Source organism: Saccostrea cucullata, unplaced genomic scaffold (assembly GCF_032062105.1).
Source record: "Saccostrea cucullata isolate Sc308-1 unplaced genomic scaffold, CSIRO_AGI_Scuc_v1 ctg99, whole genome shotgun sequence".
NCBI lineage: Eukaryota > Metazoa > Mollusca > Bivalvia > Ostreida > Ostreidae > Saccostrea > Saccostrea cuccullata.
Window position 1 is genome coordinate 222,803 of NW_026939269.1, and position 20,391 is coordinate 243,193.

At 32.8% G+C, this 20,391-nt stretch overlaps 1 protein-coding gene across 1 annotated transcript; it reads right to left on the reverse strand.

The window, feature by feature from the left end:
- Window positions 1-29: 29 nt before the first annotated feature.
- Window positions 30-18,490, reverse strand: LOC134252684 (uncharacterized). Its single transcript, XM_062735181.1, has 3 exons — window positions 18,175-18,490; window positions 6,965-7,126; window positions 30-265 (listed from the first exon to the last, which is right to left on the reverse strand). Exons 1-3 carry the CDS (start codon window positions 18,488-18,490, stop codon window positions 30-32), a joined length of 714 nt encoding a protein of 237 aa, XP_062591165.1.
- Window positions 18,491-20,391: the final 1,901 nt, after the last annotated feature.

The following is a 20,391-nucleotide window of genomic DNA, read 5'->3' on the forward strand; positions in this document are numbered from 1 at the left end:
ATCACAGACGGCTTCCATCACCAAGCGTCTCACTTCAGGTCTGACTGAGATTTCTTTTCGTCGTCCTGTGGAGTGACTTGCGTCACCTTAGTTTTAGAGGCGTCGATGGCCATTTTAATGATGAGAGCTGCTGCAATTGAATACGTTACTGTGGACACGAAGGCAAACACCGTGGCAACGTATCCGAAGGTAGCCGTGGCTCCCAGGGACATTCCGGAAACCAGTGAGTCGTTAAGAATCAGAATGGCCGCCAAAATCATCACAGCTGGAAAAAAAATAGTACTCCTAGTTACATGTGTTTTTCTGATTGAATTTCCCTAGTACACTATAAATAAATGTTAACTGCTCTTTTTATTTTGAAAAACCGAATATCGGAACTCCAAAATTGTGGAACTCTTTTAAAAAAGAAGTCACAAAAATGACGCGTAACTTGGGCAACTTTTGTAAACAAATCGGTAGCTAATCTAATGGCAGGGAACGAATCATTTCTTGTGCAAAATTCTTTGCCCGATTTAAAGAAATTTTTGACAGATCGTGGTATAAGGGTATCGGGCTACAGAAAACATGAGTTATTAGACTTAGCTCGCGAAGCGTGTAGACAAAATTTGCAGCCAAAATGCGATTTAGCACAAGAATCTGCAGATCGACTGAAACGTAGGACTGTCCATGGCGTAACATATCCACATCCCAATTCCCCAAATATTAAATGGGATGATTGTTTAGATAAAATACCGTCCATTGAGGCGTATGATATTCAGTATTATTTAAAAACCAGTTGCCTGTGGACAAATGAAAGACTGAAAAATTACAAATCTGACAACAGCTACCGCTTGCATTCAAATGGTCACATTAGTAACGTGGCCATGTCCAAACTCGACTCTAATCTCTGCTATATCAGAGGTTCATCCACTCCAGAGGAACGACAGACAGTCGAGCCCTACAAAATGTGGCTGTTGGTACAAGAGAATGGAACAATTGTCTCTGGAGAGTGCACATGTGTTGCGTATGTACTAGATCTATTATACAATAATTCGTCGCGGACGTTTGAGAAAACATTGGATTGAAATTATAATTCTAGGTTGTGAAATGATATCAGTGTTTTTCTTATATGTTGGCTGCTCTATAGGCATTTTATATTTATACAGATCAGAATTTTCTATCCAATGTTTTTAAAAGAAAAAATTATCAGATTGCGGAAATAACTAACTGTTTTTCAGAAGAAAAGCTGTAATGATTTTTTAAATAAGTATAATATATTTTTTAAAGCATTCAACAATTTGCAAAATTAAAATTCTGCATGTATAAATGGTATTTTTTTTAACGATAGCAAAGGTATCAAAGCATGAATAAAGATGGCATATTTTGACTTCATAATATAAATAGCAGTACCATAATTTTTTTGTAGTGGTGATGGTACATGTAAGCATATTGCTGCTTTGCTGTTTGGACTTCAACAATTTTGCCTAGGACTGAATGATCGAACAGAGATTGGTGTCACTGATAAAAAGGCTAAGTGGACAAATCCTGTGAGGTCAACAAGACCAGTAAAAATTACTGACCTTGATCTAAGACAGCAACCAAACAACCAACCTCAGCCCATGGCATGTGATGAAGAATACACACCTGTTACTAATGAACAATTAAACAATCGAACTGAAAAAGATATATACAAACTTTTAAAAGCAGAAAAATTGGCTGCATGTGCAGCATATACCCTATCTGATAGTTCTGACTCTGAGTATGAATTTGAAGAAAGTGTGTGTGAGAATGTGACTGAATTTGCTCAAAATTTTTATATGATGAATCCAAATGCTTCCTTTGAAGAATTTGTTGATGGTCTTAGAGTTTATTTTGACAGAAATCTTGCAGTCAAAATTTCAAAATGTACAGTTGCTCAAAACTCATCAGATGTATGGCATCATCAAAGAGCAGGTCGCATTACAGCATCATCTGTGTTTAACTGCCTGCATTTCAGTGGTCGGAATGAAAATGGTAGCCTTGTTACACAAATTCTTTGTAAAAATTATGCTACTTCAGAATCTAATTGTATTCCTGCACTTGTACATGGTAGAAAATATGAAGCAAAAGCTAGAGATATGTATTTGGAGTTAAATGGGAAAATTCACACTAATCTAAGATATTCCAGTGCAGGCCTGATAATCGATGATGAGCTTCCTTTCATTGGTGCCTCACCAGATGGTTTACTAGAGTGTGATTGTTGTTTACCAGGGTGCCTCGAAATTAAATGTCCATACAAGTATAAAGATAAAAATCCAAAGGAGGCAGCAGCATGTGATTTAAAAAATTTTGAACTAAGAAATGGATTTCCTGTTTTAAGGAAAAACAGTAACTCACCATATTATTGTCAAATGATGTGTCAAATGGCTGTTACAAAACGTACCTATTGTGATTTTATTTTGTACACACACTCAGGAATTTTTTCTGAAAGAGTGTTCTTCAATGGACAAATATGGGAATGTATGAAAGAAAAAATTGTCAAGTTTTATAAGACATTTATATTTCCAAAAATCATCATCAACTGAATTTATTATTATGCAATTTATATTTAAAAAATTAAAGAAATTGTTCAAAACATATCCAAATCAGTCATTTTTTCCTACATGCTTTGAATATTGCAGACTTAGTGCAGCATTACGGAACATTGATAAAAAAGATTTGTCCTTCATATAAACTTTTAATCAGTAAACCTGTGATAATAGATATGTCAATATAACTGTACATAACAGATAACACTAACATAAAACTTCCTTCATTCAAAACAGTAAACTATATAAATATCAAATAAATAATGTGAAAGAATGAACTTTTGCAACAAAATTTAAGTTGTTGCACTTGTAATGTTATAGCACTTGCAAACAATAATCATGGTATTTTATTTACTTAGTTAGAAAATCTTATTTTTTCTGAACTTTGCTGACAAGGGGAGCCATAAAATTACAAAAAATACCCGCTACTTGTAAGGCTTGATTTGCAACAGACAATGATTTTATGTACATAATACCATCAAAGAATTTGTAACTTTTCAGTCTCTGAATTGCACGCTCCACATGAATGCGCAATGAGGCAATGTTTTTTGACTCCTTAATTTGTTTAGATGTCAAGTATTTGCCTTTTCCATACTGACATGGCCGACAAAATGGTGGCATATTCAGCTGGGCTCCCCTTTGAAGAAGGAGGTCATTAATTAGGAATCCGCGATCTGCCATAACATGATCACCTCGCTGAATAAGATCTAGAAATCCACTTCTCAGAGTAATGCTGCGATCTGAAATGTTTCCAGACCATAATTCAGATATGAATGTAAAGGCCCCATTTGGTGAAATCCCAACCAGTGCTTTGAAAGTGTTCTTGTTTTTGTAATTTGACCAAGTTCTGCTCTGAGCTGAAGGATTCCTCGGACGTTGAACAAAGATCTCTGTTGCATCAATTATGACTCTTGTGTTTGGGTATTTTAAACGGAAGGAAAGAGGCATATGCTTTTTTATTTTTTGCATCGATGGCCACTTAAGTAATGGTTTTAATTGCTGATCTAGGAAACACATCCATGTGGTGAATATGGAAGAAACTGTGGACTGAGACACGCAAACAAAACTGAACAGAACATGGTGTTCAGGCCTAAACGCAGACGAAGTAGTGCCAAAATGAATTCTTCAAATAACTGCAGTTTTCTTTGCTTCCCAGGTCTCCTTAAATTTCCTGAGTGCCACTTTTTTTCATGACTTGATGATCTACGAGTCCAATACTTCATACTGGAAGCTGCACCATTCAATATGTCGAACAATCCCTTTAAAAACAGAAGAGAAGGCAGCCCAAGAAAAAGTCTTACATGGTTGTCACACTTCGTTAGTTTATCTATTAAAATCTCTCGGAAAAGTTTGTCCTTGTTTTGAAGTTTGGATTCAACTTCCTTTCTTTGTCTTTCACTTTCATTTAACTGATTTTTCAGTTGTGTGTTTTCCTCTTTAAAAGCCACTATCCTCTCCTCGAGTTGTTCACAATGAACCTACAAAGTTAAGCACACATTAAATTTTTTTTTAAACAAACATTAAAAACAATAGAGAATACATATTTGCTCAAACACCCTGTACATGTATTTATGTGACATAACATGAAATAATAAAAAAAAAAACAATTGCTCTGCTGTAAAAATACCTTCAGATGCCTATTTTCATGTTCCAAATTTGTTATTTGGGTATCAGCATCTGCCCAGTCTGTGTCACTAGGATGAGATGAACCTGACACAGGACTCGCTACATATGGGTGGTCATGTTGCATGATACCAGGTAGGGAATATGGTGTATCAGTTGTAATTGGAACTGTGAAAGAAAAATACAAATACAAAAGCATATTTTTATGCATATGAAAATATACTGGTTATGATCTTTTTGGGTATATTTGATATTATTGATTACGGTATGCAAGTTTCTTTAATCCAAACATTTCTGATAATAGAAAAAAAACATAGATAAATGACAAACTTTTTAAACAAAATCAAAGAAGTGTTATGTTTTAAGTTATTTTTAAGAAAACTGTGTCTTCCAACCTTTTCCTCCTTCCTTGTCAGGAATAATGATTTCATGCTGTATGCCTTGATATAACTCTGCCACTGGTACTGGCTGGACAAATACACTAGTCTGTGAAATCCTTTGTTTTTTTCCTTCAGAGTGACTTTCATTTCTGCATGTAAAATGTTTGATTAACAGTTTTTATTACAACATAATTCATACGATATAAAAAGATATTTGTGTGTGTGTGTTTCTGAATGAAATTTAGATATTGTTTATTCATGCAAATTATATTGAATATATGCTTTACGCAAAAAATTAATATGTACTCTTGTTTCCTGTCACCCAAGCTACCCTAACATTTTACCCTGCAACCGTAATTTTTTTTTTATATTCATTTGGGGGGGGGGGGGGGGGCTATTTTCCTGAAATACTAAAGTCAACCAACAATATAAAGTGCACAGGATACCTTTATTTTATAAATCTTTATTAATAAACCCAGTCTTCGAAATAACCTGGGTGCCCCATGCCCGGGACCTGGTAAATTTGCCAGCGGGCATTTTAAAATTCTCAAATTACATGCCCGAAGGGCATGTGTTGATTTTTCTTTCGACTCGCAATGTTTATTTGTCATTTCTTCTGCCATAACCCAGTTATTCGTGTAAACTTGCTATATATAAATTCTGTTCAGCTAAACCGGCCAACAAACCACCAGCATGTGAACAAAATCGCAAAAGAAAAATGGCAGACAGGTATGTCATGGTTGATTCAAAACTCTGAAAACAATTTAATCTTAAGATCGAGAGAATTTAAAAACAGAAACACTGTCCTTAGTTATAGCTAATAAAAAAAACCTTATGTTTTTGATGCTCAATCATATCTGCTATATATATATTATATGAATGAATTTTGAGTAGGGCATGTACAAATTTCAATGGGCTGGGTTAAAATTATCGGTATACATGCCCGAAGGGCATGTGCTGAATAAGAATTGTTGTGAAGACTGTAAACCTGCTCTGTAAAGTGTAAACATACTGTTTTCTTGTTATTACATGATACATATTCTCCATCCATTGAGCTTTGAAAATAATTTTTTCCCTACCTACCTACCCTATTTCTTTTTTGGTCAGGGAACAGGAAACAAGAATATATTTTCGTTTGGCCTTATAATCTGATAATAGAAATATGGGTATCACATTTTTATGTAAAATTATCATTGATCGGGAAGCTAAAATACAAACCCCTGGGAAGATGAAGTACTGTTGTATTTTGAAGTCAATGTTTTCCTCTTTCCTTGACCCTGGGCCTGGTCATGCATGTAGTTATTATATTCAAATAAAGTTGGTATTGGGTTAGTGTCAGTGGGTCTTCCATCTACAAAATGTCTGGAGCATACTGCGTGCCAATGATCTGTGTTACTAGGTTTGAAGTTTTTACGACGTACCGCATTTATCCACTGGCGCCGAAGTTTTGGATTTTTAGTTGCGGAAGGCAATACATAAAAATTGACAACATTTCCATTTTTATCTACCATATGCGGGTATTTACTGAGTCTGTTAGATTTCTTGGAGTCATTGTTACATCCCACGGCAATACAATGGTAATTTACCATGGTTATTTGCTGGTAAGACGCGGTTATTTGACATCATAAGACATGACAAGTTCAGCAGCGCGTCCTTGTTTACAAAATGTTGCCCAAGTTCACGCCAAACACGAGATCTCGTTAGACACACTAAATATTAAAACCGCGACGGAATTAAAGACGAAATAATAGTTCCGATGTTGGCTATTAGACAACAAAATAGCTCCTTCCATTTACACCCTTTAAACCAAATGACATAATGATATATTTTTTAGCCACAAAGGTGATAAATTACTATCCCTTCCGTGTGTCTTTGTTTGTCATGTGCCATTTCTAAAAAAAAGGTCAAGGTTATTTTCAAGAAAAATATTACAATCCTTTCGTTTATATACCTTCGTTAAGGAATAATTGCTCAATTTAAAGCTTTTTTTTTTTTTTCGACAAAATGAACTATCAAAAATAATCTTTAGGAAGGCTTATTTATTTGACACACAGCTAGCTTTTATCTTCAGGATAATGTGGAAAACTTAATTCATGATACTAAGGTGACCTATGAATGCCCATGGGTCTCTGAATTTGTTTTTTGAGATTTTGAGTTTTTTGTTCTAAATAATAAAGAAGTGTATATGTTTATAGAGTTTAGAGACTTAAAGACACTCAAAAATTCATGTGAATATCCAACCGTTTTTTAAATTTAGATAATAAAATTAAAATTACGAGCCTACAATATTAATTTTCTAATGATCATTTACAATTTAATTCTTCATTAACTAAACATTCCATCGAATATAAATACAAATTATTATATTTCTCACAACTTCATATTCGCAGATCTCAGCTTCAGACAAGAACTTACTGGATACGAGAGCAAAAACAGCTGGCGTCAGGGAAACGAAACAGACAGGTTTGGCGAGCTTGTTGATAAAGAAGAGAACCAGAATAACGATTCCACTCAGCAGAGCCAAACCAATGAGGGCCGCAGCAGCCTTACCCACTTCCTGTATCAGAGTTACTGTGTCTGTAAAAACAGAGGGCAAAATGATATATGTTTCTGACCAAACGAGCCTACAATACGAGATACTCATAGGTAACAAGAAAGTATACCGTATTTGATTAATTTCATCATAAATTCATTCTGTACAATGGTTAAATGCCAGTTTTTATGAATCTAAGTGGCAATGAACTGAATTTTTAAAAACAAATGTCAACCCTATGCAGTTTCAGATTTGTATTTTCTCCATTCACTTTTTTCAGCATATTTTACTTTTATAGTATCATCCTTTCTCATCTGAACATTGAAGATATCAAATCTGGAGAAAAAGAAAGGGCCCGGGGAGAGACAATTCTCTAGGTCGGTGAGTTAGAATTAATGACCATTACACAGAGGCGGAAGCAGATCTAGAGAGAGTAATCTGGCCCCAAGACCATAAACTGAGAAGAGACTTACTGAGTATGTCCAAATTTTGATTTTGAATACCTTGAGTTATTTTTAACATAAAGGTATGTGCTCCAAATAGATTAATAGTATAACAATAAATTCAAAGATATAGTGAAAATTTTGTCTCATTTGCAGAATTATTTCAAAAGTTATATATATTTGAAATTTTGACTAAAGTCTGTCCTCAATTTAAGGTCTTGGGGCCTACTGTCTTAAGATAAATTTTTATCCTTAAAGTGAAATATGGGCGCAAATTGGCAAAAGGGGTAATGGAAATTACACGCACATTTAATTAGACAGAAAGTTAAGCTAGATGTTTATTGTACATTGTCGGTCACCCTCGGTGATCTTCAACTCATTAACGGGCGTGAGTTTCAGATGAGATTACTTGTGGGTATCCGACGATAGTCTTTTTGATCGGTACCTTTTTAAAGAATCAATAATGATATTATATATTAAGGTATTGTATATTAAGGTATTTAGGGATAAGATGCCAACAATTTTATCTTTTATAGAATGATGCGTATGTTTTTCTTATTTTAATTTTTGTCATTTACTTAAATGAGAGACCTTTTCTTTTTTTCGCAAAGTTTTATATCCGTAATTTTATATTTAACTGATACCCCCTCTTAATTCTTCACTGTGATACGGTTTGTGCCCGTCTTGTCAAAAAAACAAGCTAGTCAACTTGGCAAGGCCTTTCTGCAAACAAGAAAATGTTTCTAGACGTCCGTGTTTTTGACCTGTTCTCGTCTGTATGTTTTATAAATGAAAAAGCTTGATGACTTAACTTTTTGCGTTTTAAAAAGTGTACATATATAAAATTCCAATCATCGAAATCAAATTCACCTAACATGTAATTGTTGCTTCCCTATGTTACAGTTAATAGTAAGTGTATGATTTCTAACGTTAAAACATTTTTAACATGAAAAATGGTGATCTTGTTAATAGTCTATCATCTAGGTCATTGTTTTTTGTTTCAACATAAAGATTTAATTTTCATTAGAACATTTTTTGCTATTATAAGATCTAACGCTATATATAGTTTTTCTAAAAGAAAAAAAAAGTTTGGAGGACAGAGAGAATTTCCATTTAGATTATGGAATTCTAGAGAGGATTAAATACAAGTAAGTATCAATATTTGAACATAAATTTTGAAGAAGAATTAGGCCACCATTTAACATACAGTACGTGTTAAATAGTCTTCCCCTATTTTATCAATTCGCCAGTATTAAAAACAGTATGATCACTGACCGGTGAATCAAATCTTAAGGCAAATAAAATTAAGTAAGATATTGTCGTGTCAAAAACTTGATACATGTGTCCAGTCTTTGTTTGCTAGAGTAAACTATTCATGAGGATTTAGTCCCTAATTTTGTGACTAAAATTACGGACCATTTTTTCACCGAATATAAAATTCAATATATGCCAAAAGAAATTTCTTGGAATTACCGGTGATTTGATATAATGGCATTAAACATAAAATGTTCATATTGTCTTCATGCCAGTGATGCAAGACCATTTATCTAAATGTATACGACATTTTAGTAACCTTCGTGAAAACTTTCTGTTTCAATGTTATAAATATCTACTAATGATCAAGACAAATTGTTATTTCCTTTCTTCATTAACTTACAATGCCCTCTCCTAAATAACCCTACAAAATTCTAAACCCATAATGTATTTCTAGTTTCATCCCTTTCTCACGATATTTTAAACTTGTCGATTTATAAATTTTAACGAAAATGTAATGAAAGGTCAGTATATACCATATATAATTTCCGATTAAAGAGAAAAAATCAGGAAAAGAAAGAAAATAAAAACTGAAGCTTTGATTCTTAAATAAAGTTTGAACATAGGTTAAATTTACAAACGTCTAACCCCCCCCCCCCCCCCCCCCTATGAACGTAATATGGGAAAGACGGTCCAACCTGAGCCAAAAAGTCAGCATTTAAACGTTAAGATTAAATTGAAGCCTAAAAAAATCTGCAAATGAAGACAACCTAAATACGCATTAGCACCTAACTTTCAAGGAGTATGTTTATTTATCTCTCCAAAAGGTCTAAGGTCTTAATTTATTTTAAAAATTGTGCCAAGGATTGATACTTGTTCATCAAAATGAACGAAATCAGATTAATAAGCTTTATAAGTCACAATTTAAGTACAAAAAGGTACCCCTTTTATTTTTCCTTTTCCTTCTGATATAAAATTGTCTGCCTTTATTTACTGTTTGATGTTAAATATGTGGTTAACTGCAGAAAACAAAGAATAACACCAATCAGAAGTCCTTCACTGCTTCGATTGATGTTTAACATGGATATAACTGTTTCATTGTTTTGATTACTAAACAACAAAATGTTTGTTTTGACCACGTTGGAGATCACTAGAGTAAACATTTCACATGGAGGCCTTTATGATTAATTTTGTTACAGTTTTCTCTAGGAATTAGGTTATCATATTCTTCTCACAAAGGTTTTTAAGTTTTAACAATGCAAATAGATTAAACTGTATTTACAGAAAACCTTAACATAATTCTTCCCTCATGAACTTCTACTCTCGAAGGAGTCAGCGTCAATAAAACCGTCTTGCACCTTTTTGTCAATTGTCTCGGTAGGCAATCTAAGTTATTAAAATGATTTTATTTTCTGAAATAACATGTAATGCAAAAGAAAAACATAGATCTTGGTATATTAGTAACCCATGTATACACATCTTTGCCTATTTAAAATACTTTCAGTCATGAGGCTTTTTTGTTCAGAGGCCAAGATATTGGTAATTTTACATTTGCATTACTGGCTTGTTGATATGACCATCTGGATCACTAGATAGATTTAGAGCTATTTACTCGTAAAGTTGAGCGACGCATCTCCGTATATTGTTTTCAACCCTTTGAAGAAGCCACTAAGTTAATTTAAAAATTCTATTATTGGACCTAAAAATTTGAAAATTATACTTTAAATAAAAATTAACTTAAAGTGGTTTTCTCTTTCTTTAATATTCTAGAGCAAATTTTTTGATGCGAAAAATGAACCGTTTAAGGACTAGGTCCACTGATAAATCTGCCATTTATAAAAAAAATCATCTGTAAAATTTTCACCTGTTTCTTTCTTCAATTTCCGTCTTTTAGACTTATGTCACAACTAATCAGTATTAATTTCGGTAGTGTAAGATGTTATTTGATTGACTTCTGTTAAATATCAAAGATTTTAAACTAATGTAGAAAAAAACCCAGAACTTTATTAAATAAAACTTTGGTTTTTATATCTGAAATATTACTCGTCACAAAAAATTCAACGGCATTTTAAGAGAAAGTTGTTAAAAAGATGTGGATACTTTAAATTACAACAACAATATATGTTGAAATTACAGTATTTACCAAGATTGATGTAATAAAGACATGTGGCATTTTAACACCTTAAACTACTACTATCTCAATTACATTTGGCAATACAAAAAACTGCTTCTTAAAGAAACACTTAAACTTGTAAATCCATATATGTTGTCAATAGTCAACTGCAAATATTCAAAGTTCTGATTATTCACAAAGTCCTGCAAAGGGATGTTAAAAAGATTATTAGAGTTTCTGACTGATGATATCTATGTAGTTTTTGGAGATAAATCTTCAGTTGATCTGTTGGAATTCCTTTTATGCTTCGTTATCAATAGACCTGTTTTTATATGGGACAGAATTTATTTTTTTTAAAAGTTTATATGAAAAGAAAAATTTTTTGCTAAGGCATTCAATTCGATATTTAGACATATAAAAAAGATGAAATTAATTAGTGAACAGTGAATCTAAAAAACTACAATGAAATATACAGAGATAACGAACATATTCAAGCTGAAAGGTCCATTAAACATGCAAAATTGGAGAAGAACAAACACGGACCTTCGAAACACCTTCAAAACATCAGAGGTGGGATCAGGTGCCATGGAGGAGTGAGCATCCCCTGCCGACCGGTCACTTCCACCGTGTGCTCCTTGTCATGATCGGGAAATAATGGAAAAAATCCTTCAATTCAGTGTAGAATAATGGACTAACAATTAGTATGCAAAAGGTCAGTCAGCATTTGACTAAATGATAAATAATTATTGTATTTGCTGACAAGGTCATTGTGTCGACCATAGAACTTACGAAATGATGGTTTTAAACGAGACTGCTTATATTCTTGTTCAACTTTTTGTCAATAATTTTCCACGTTTTAAAATTGTACATACGAGGGGCGTTCAATAAATAATGTCATTAGCTCGATGACATACAACATAGAAGTCATATGACATTAAGCTTGACTTTCTTTCAATCTTTAATGAATTGATAACTGTTGATGTGACCACTTTTCATCGCATTATTTCTTTGTGGGAAGCTGGAAAACAAGGGCTATTCGAGACACTGCATTAAAAATGAATGGTCAAGAATCAAAAAACTAAAGTAAAATTAAACGCTTCATTAAAGCAGCTGTAAAACTTGTAATTATCCCAAAAATATATTAACTGAAATATAGGAAATTTTCAACAACCAATGGCTGTTTTATAGACACGTGAACAAGTAGATTTTAATAGAAAATAATTATATAATGGGCATCAAAAATGGGTACCGTCCTTGGCAACAACAACCAATGTAGATTTGCGAAAATTCAACAAATTATCATTGATTATGTTTCATTGACTTTACGACACATAGCAAAATTGATAAAAATGATTTCGGGGGTAGTTCACACTGTCTTAAAGAAACATCTGATAGTAAAAAGGTTAAATGCTCAAAGGTCACCCTATATTTTGAAAAATGAGTGAAAACGACAGCGTGTAGGAATATCTAATCAATTAATTTTAAAAAATCAAAAAATGTACTTATCCACTTTTGTCTGAAATTCAAACAGATAATGAAACTTGAATCCATTTTGCTTTAAACCTTAAAAACAAATTTACAGTAAGATGCACTTGACAAAACTGCAAAGGCCTAAGAAAAGCAAAGAACTGCAAGAGCACAAAAACAGTTTTATATGCTATTTTCTTAAATATTAGCGGTCTTGTTGTTCAAATTCATATTCAGGGAGGAAGTTCAATTTATGGAGGTGTCTAGAAAACAAATTTTTTGCAAAAATATTGAAAGGTTTTTGAAAGGAAAGAAACAGAATGAGGAATTCAGTACATTAAATTTCTTCATAACAGCGATTCTTAAGAGGGACGTTAAACAATATACAATCAATCAATCAATCATAACAGCGTCCAAACCCACAGGCCATGAAGAGTAAAGGAGTTTTGGGGATAAACAAAAAAGTTAATGTTTTGTCAAACCAGCAAAATTTGTAGGATCTTTCAACCTTTGACTTGTTTCATTTCCCAAACTTAGAAAAAAACATCTATCAGAAAGTAAAAAACAAGTACAGCAAATCATAGCTTCGCCATATTCCAGTATAAGAAGGGTCATACTCAAAAATGTGTTCTAAAAACAGTTGGAAATTGAATGAAAATGTTATAGACATGTGTTTCAATTAAAGGAGAATATTTTAGTTAAATTATTAGGACTTTATCGTAGAAAAGCGTTTTTTGTTTGTTTCCGAGCTCCAATGACGTTATTTATTGAACGCCCCTCGTACACCTGTACGTAGAACATACTCTTGTATATCGAATCAACCGAGAGATATAAACTCTTTACGCAGATGATGAAGGTGATGAAGGTATATTGCTGCATTGGTAAGTTAAGTTGATTATTGAAAAGTTAAACTCATCAAATTATCATTGAGCTTTGTTAAATTACCATTTGGCCATTCCAGTTTTTTTCTCAATTTAGCGTCCACCCATCTTTCAAAAACCTATCTACCTATTTGCAAAAAACACACAAGCCAAAACATAAAACAGATGTTTAAAAGTCATAAAAATGACGCCCTTCAAATGATTTGATCTCACTAAAGTGCTTTAATAGAAGAAATATTTATTCTTTAGCAAAACGAAGACATTAAATGCTTAAAAACACCCAATATGACATAATATACAGACTTATTTGGAGAAAATTGACAAAAGTAAAAAAACAAAATCAACTAAATTAATCAATTTCAGGACTCCTGATGTTGTTTTTTTTTCTGATATGGGGTGTCAAAAACCAAGGCGCACGCGGACGCTAAACATAGAAAAAAACTTGGAACGGCCTTAATTTTTCAAGTAAAATACCCAAATATGAAACATATTTTGTCAGACTCTGTGGTATCTTTAATTTCAAGCTCATCAGGATATATCGTATCGACATAAGAATGGGAATAACCATTGTTAATTGACAATACGTCGTCGATATATCTAAATATTGAGTTGAAGGCCCTAGCAAGTCTTTTCTTTTCACCTGTAAGATTTTGGACAAATTCTGCTTCATATGAATACAAATATAGGTCTGCTTATAAAAGGCGCTATTGGTACGCACGGGAATTCAGTAGATTGTTGAAAGACCTAGTCTCCAAAAACGACAAAGATTTTACCACTCAGAAACTCTAGCATCTTTTTGATGTCAACTTCAGAGTAGTTTTGTGTACAATATAATGTAGTATAATGTTTTTATAATAAAAATAATTTGGCAAATGACCAATGGCAAGGTAAGTTAATTTACGAGTTCCCTTTTTATTGAAAAAGCAGCTGTCAATGAAATCAAAAATCCCGGAATTTAATATATCGTGGGGAATGGTTGTGAATAAAGTTGAAAATTCGTAAGTTTTTAATCTATTGATTATGGTAAAATTTTGTGATTTCAAATTTTCCAAAAGTGCCTTGGCATTTTTAAGTATCCACATGTGATTTACACCACTTCTCGAATACATGTATGCTGAAAGGAAAAAGTAACGCATGAGAGCATAATGTGCGAATATTTTTTAACTATTGGCCGAAAATTATGAAAATTTGTAAGATGTGTATTTTGGTTAATTTGCACTAAAATCTGTGGTCAAAATTACTCAACCATGTGTCATGTTGTAAATTTTGAATTTACCGGGTGGCAGTAGATACAAAATTTACAACATGACAACTTGTAAATTTTGTATCTACTGCCACTCGGTAAATTCAAAATTTACAACATGACACATGAAATGTATGGCGTCACGTTTGGAAAGTGATAAAAAGCCAAAAACACGCGCATATTGACGATGACAATTTGGTGATCACATTTTGTAGTGCCAAACGATGCAGTAGAGTTATAGACATTGTTTTTGCATATTTGCAGTCAATATAAATTTCTTGCAATCATGGTATGACTGACGGAAGTTACATTGGGTCTAGTATTTGAATTGCATAAGCGAATAAAAAGGCAACAACATGTTGCTGTGTAGTTTGATTTTAACTTTTCAACCAAAAAAGCTTTTCTCGGTCAGAGAGTAACTTAAAAGGTTTCCAACCAACCAAAACGGTGACGTTAGCTCGTAACAATGTTACATCAAGATAGGATTTTTCCTCATGCCGTCTTAGTTAAACATTTAGGCATTATCACTGAAACCGATATTTATACTGTAGGCAATCAAACTCGTAACATTCACCCTAAAATTGACAGAAACTCTCTTTTCTAATTTAGTCCGAGAGCTTGGCAACTGTTTCACTCTCACACACGCACGCATGCGTCGTATGCGTAACGTTTTTAGATGTTCACACTGGGAAACTGTAGCCAATGTTTATCGAGACTTTCTTACAAACATTCACGTGTACCAAACCAGCAGGATCCTGTAAATTCTATCCTAAATCAAAAATTCGTGGGATTCATAGGCGAGGGGATTTGTTGGCTTCAGAATGTTACGGCTTCTCTCAACCATTAAGACTACCGTTGGAAGGGTTGAATAATAATAACCCTATGAGAAAGATAAATGTTCTGATGAACTCAATGCACAGGAGAATCAAGGCTTTTACTGATGTGCAAGGGAGATGTTGAGAATTAAAAAAAAATTGGAGGGGGGGGGGTATCGTTATATCAATTCCAATAACATGAATTATCAGTCAAATTCACACAAGTCACACAAGATTTTGTTAATTGTTGATAAAAGATAAATTAAATTGACATTACTGGAAAGCATATGCGAAAGTATTGTTATAATTAAATTCAAAAGTTTACTATGCGTTTCTTTTTCCTTTCAGTATATATTGTTGCACAGTACTCTTCAACCAATACAAATCTGTAAACAGGACATAAAACACAGATCCCTCAGAAATTCCAGCGGTGGGATGCAGGTGTTCAGATGGAATAAGCAATCCCTTTTACAATTAACCTAAGCCCTTGGTTTTAATCATATAGACGGAATATTTCGTAGTCTTCACTTAATAAAGAAAGGCCTCAATTTGTATAAAATAAGTGAGCCAAAACAACAAAATTATAATTTCTAACACTTGAGCGAAGTAATTTCTTACCCCATGGTTTGAAACGCATTGAAAACTAAACTGATATGTAATTAAGACGAATACAAGTATAAACTATTTACCCATGGCACATTGATAAAGCATGTATTATTGTATACTCCCATTGAAGTGGAAGACATCAGAGAGGATGACAAATTAAACCTGTTTCTTATGTGTATATTAAAAAAATGGCAAACAAATAAATTCACTTGATGAATTCAACATTTCTATCTCTTTTTCTCATATTTATGTAGCAAAATATTCTTATATTATAAAATTAGAGTTTCCGATATGATTTGATGTACAATAGCATATTCTCTTTACAAACAATTTCAAGAACGAGAAAAACTTTTCACAAATAAGTTGATGATACAAGGATATCAGGTGTCTGTAATGAGGTCAACATTCTGTAAAGTCTATGCATGGTTGATACAATGACCGTATTTGCAAATAAGTGTTCCATGTACGTTAATTCAATTATTGACAGACTTTTCCCAACAATTTACAAATTGTTAGGCCATAATTTTTGCAATGAATTATCTACGAATTTTCCCCGAACATTGCAAAAAGCATGCATCCTCGAATGTAATCAGTGAACAGGAAATGTCTAACTCATTCATGGTATCTAATTTGATCTAAGATGTTTTAGAGGTATGTATTTGCTCTGCTTACAATTTGTATCGTTTCAATTGACTATTACTATTGGTTAGTATGAAAAAGGTAAAGCTAAAAATAGTGCGAGTTCTAAAAATCTCTCTTAACCGTATCAATCTGTAAATAGAACATAAACATGGATCCATGGAAATTCCAGAAATGGGATCAAGTGCCTAGGAGGAGTATTCATTCCCTGTTAACGGATAAAACCTGCTTCGTGCTCCTTGTCATAAAGGGAAAAATCGTAGACAATTTAAGGAATAAAATAATGGCCTAATAATATATTTTTTTATCGTTTACAAGATTTTCATTTTTTGTTGTTCAAATTCTTCAAAACCTTGAACTTTTTTAAAAATAAAAATTTGAAACGTGTGAAGAATTGAAATAAAGATTTGGTTACGAAAAGTTTTCGATGTTTTTTATGTTAGTATGAATCTGCTTATTATGAAACGCTTGTCGTTAATACTGTAAGTGAGGACAGAAGTGTTGCGATAAAAAAGTGGTTTTCTTCTTAGTTCTAAATTGCAATATATTTAAAATAAAAAAAAAAATCCATGATAAGCCCTTCCATGGCATATACGCATTTCTACGCATCTGATTTGAAAAGCGAGTTTATTGTGTTCAAACATTCATAACTTCGTTAATACTGCAAATATCAGAATAATTTTTGCACCGTTAGAAAGAAAACATAATTACAATAAAATAATGTACAGAAAATTTTTATTGGTTGTACCAGTATTTTGCTAGCTTGACTTAAACTTTGTGCACTATTCGAGCGATGTTTGCCATTATCGAAATCAATGCGGTGGTAACATCTAATATGTAAAAATGCTAAATTCTGGTGACTACATGTACCTACCAACCCTACCCCATTTCTCTAGAATACTTTAAATTTGATTTAATAAAAAAAATGTACAACATGCTCATAATTTTCAACACAATAATACACTATTTTTAAATATATTCAACTGAGCAAAGGAAAACCAAAATGAAACTCATTCTTGAATAAATGGGAATTCAAGCATGATTATTGTGCATTTCGTTGCCATGGCAACTAAAATTATATTCTTATAATCATTTTCGGAAACTACACAATACCTGCTTTCAGAATATATATACATTGGTATATACAAAAATTACAAGAAATTCCCGAAAAAATGCATTGAAATCTTAATATGAATTTGTCTAGAAATGCTTAAAATCTTTGCCATGGAAGGGGTTAATAGAATTTTTATCCCAAAATTTTTTAATAATTACTTACAGAGTCTTTAGAATGTTTTATTTGCAAATAGACCAGAAAATTCATACTGACAAAATGAGAAAAAGTGAGTTAAGATTACAAGCTCTTGTCTTTCTATAGTTCAAATTGCACGAGTGTATCATTCAGTGCTGCATATGTGAGACATCTATAGAAACGTTAAAAAATGAAATAAGACATTTTTAGCCCTGTATCAGAAACAGTGTCTGCGATATTAATATAATTTTCTTCAAATGATTGGTTTAATAGTCGGGTGGTTTTTAGTCTTGCAAATTGATATGTATTATCTTTCATCAATGGTCAAGCAATGGACAAAATGAATTTTTCAGGGCACAAAGTTAGAATCATTTGCACAAACCTTTGCTGATGTAACCTGTGGTTTCAGAGCCAACACAGGCATTAGAGTTCTGGTTGGTGGTGATCGTACTGAAGCCTGTACTGACGGTGGTTGTCGTATCGATGTTATAACAGGTAGTAAACAGGCCGATGTTGGCTTTGGCCACAGCCACCACCGTGGCGGGCAGACCTGACACGGTGGTCGATACAGTGGTGCTATAGGCATAATCTATCCAATAATCTTCTAACAAGCTCATAATACCCGTCCCTAAAGACACACTAATACAAACAATCCCAGAAATGATTAGTACGATTATAATGATTTGTGCAGTTTCCATTGTGTATGGATGAATTAAGTTACTGTTTTCCCCTATATACTGTTTCTTCTCAATCCCAAATCAAAAATGGCCCATGAAATGAAATCGGGGACTAGTTTTGTTTATTTATTAGAATGTTTATAAAAGGAATAAGATATTTCTTGAATTCTATAGTGACATCTCATTCAGCTGTCTTAATGCACATAATGCGATGGGTACACACTCGCCTCTTTTAACTGCAAATACTACGTGAAAAGATAAGCGGGTGTTATTTTTCCTATGAAAACTCAGATTTGTAATGATTTAAGTCAACAAAGATTTCTTGTTTTTATATGGTGGGGACTAACCTCTTCCCTTTGGGGTAACTCTAGAATTCAAAAGATTCTTTAAAGTTTTAAGACCTTAGTCAAGCAATTCAGGTGGTTCTTATTTAAATAGCAATAAATGTAGATCTCGTCGTTTTCAGTGGGAGTTGAATATATTAAAGAACAATGAACTTTGTAAAGATGTAAAGATTCAATACAATGATTTTCGCCATAAGTATCCAAAATTATAAACAAACTTTGTAACATGTGTCAGCTAAAAAATATCAAAGTATCCAAAATTATGAATCACGTTTATATTCTGATGAAAAAATTATTTTAAAACTCAATATTGATAAACACTGTGTCAGAATCAGAATTAAAAAATGTAAACAAACAGGCCAGTCTGGTTCCCTCTCCTGCTTTTCCTCGTACATGTAGAGAACTACGGTAACACTGATTATCAAAAATCCTTACGCTAATGAACTATGTTCTTTGATTTATGAAATTTTCAAACATTACTACTAATGTTTATTTTATATAGATAAAACTTCGTTTTATTTTTGTTGCTTTATTTAGCGTTTTCAAAAGCGGTTGAGAGTAAGAACTATATTTTTGCACGTAACTTTAAAATGGCTCAACATCCTGCCTTGAACAGGATCACATAAGCCGGCAATTGCTCTTTGAGCAATAAGCCCGGCTAAAAACGTCACAGAGCAATTCTCTTCTTTATGATCACAACATTCAACTCATCAACAACTTACATTTACTATTTATGAATCAATTACCGCTACTGAATTTCATTGCATTACAAACATTACTTATTAAATTACACAATTCTCTTCTTTGAATATGTTTTGTTGAGGACCTACTGCAAGTACAATAGTGACTCAACATGAACATGAATGTAGGATGTGATGTACATTTCATTTTCATTTCCATGACTATTAATGACCATTTTTAACTGTGTGTAATTGTGACATCGGCACAGAACGAGTCTATTCACTAAATGTAACAATGCCAACCAGTATGCAGTATTAGAAACAGTTAGTAGCTGAGTGTTTCTTAAGATAAGAAACATTTACTAGCATTCTAATTAAGAATGTTGATCAATGCAAGCATGATCTTATAAAGGTCATGTATACAAAAAAATATATAAAAAATTTGCAAGAGAACCAACATGAATAATGTTTTTAACAATTTTGTTATAAGGCTCATTATTGGTCCACTACCGATGAATCCGGAGGGGACTATATGTTTCCTTCTCGTCTGTCCGCCTGTCTCATTCTGTCTCTCAATCTGTCCTAACTGTTTTTCACACTTTTCTGAATTCTTTCAAATATTGAGCTGATATTTGGAACGTGAGTATATCTTGTACATAATTTGAGTTACAAATCAGGTAAGGAAAACGACCCTCTTAATTTTAACGTGATTTCCGCATTTTCTTCTAAATACTTGTAGATATTTTTTTGCTGATTTGTTTTGGTATACGAATGTCAAAGATTAAAAAAAAATCATATCTCTTAATAAGCAAAATTATGATTCATGATATATATTTCAATCTACACCGCGTAAAACAATTTTAGACAACTTGCTGCATATGAAGCATGAGCTTCTGTA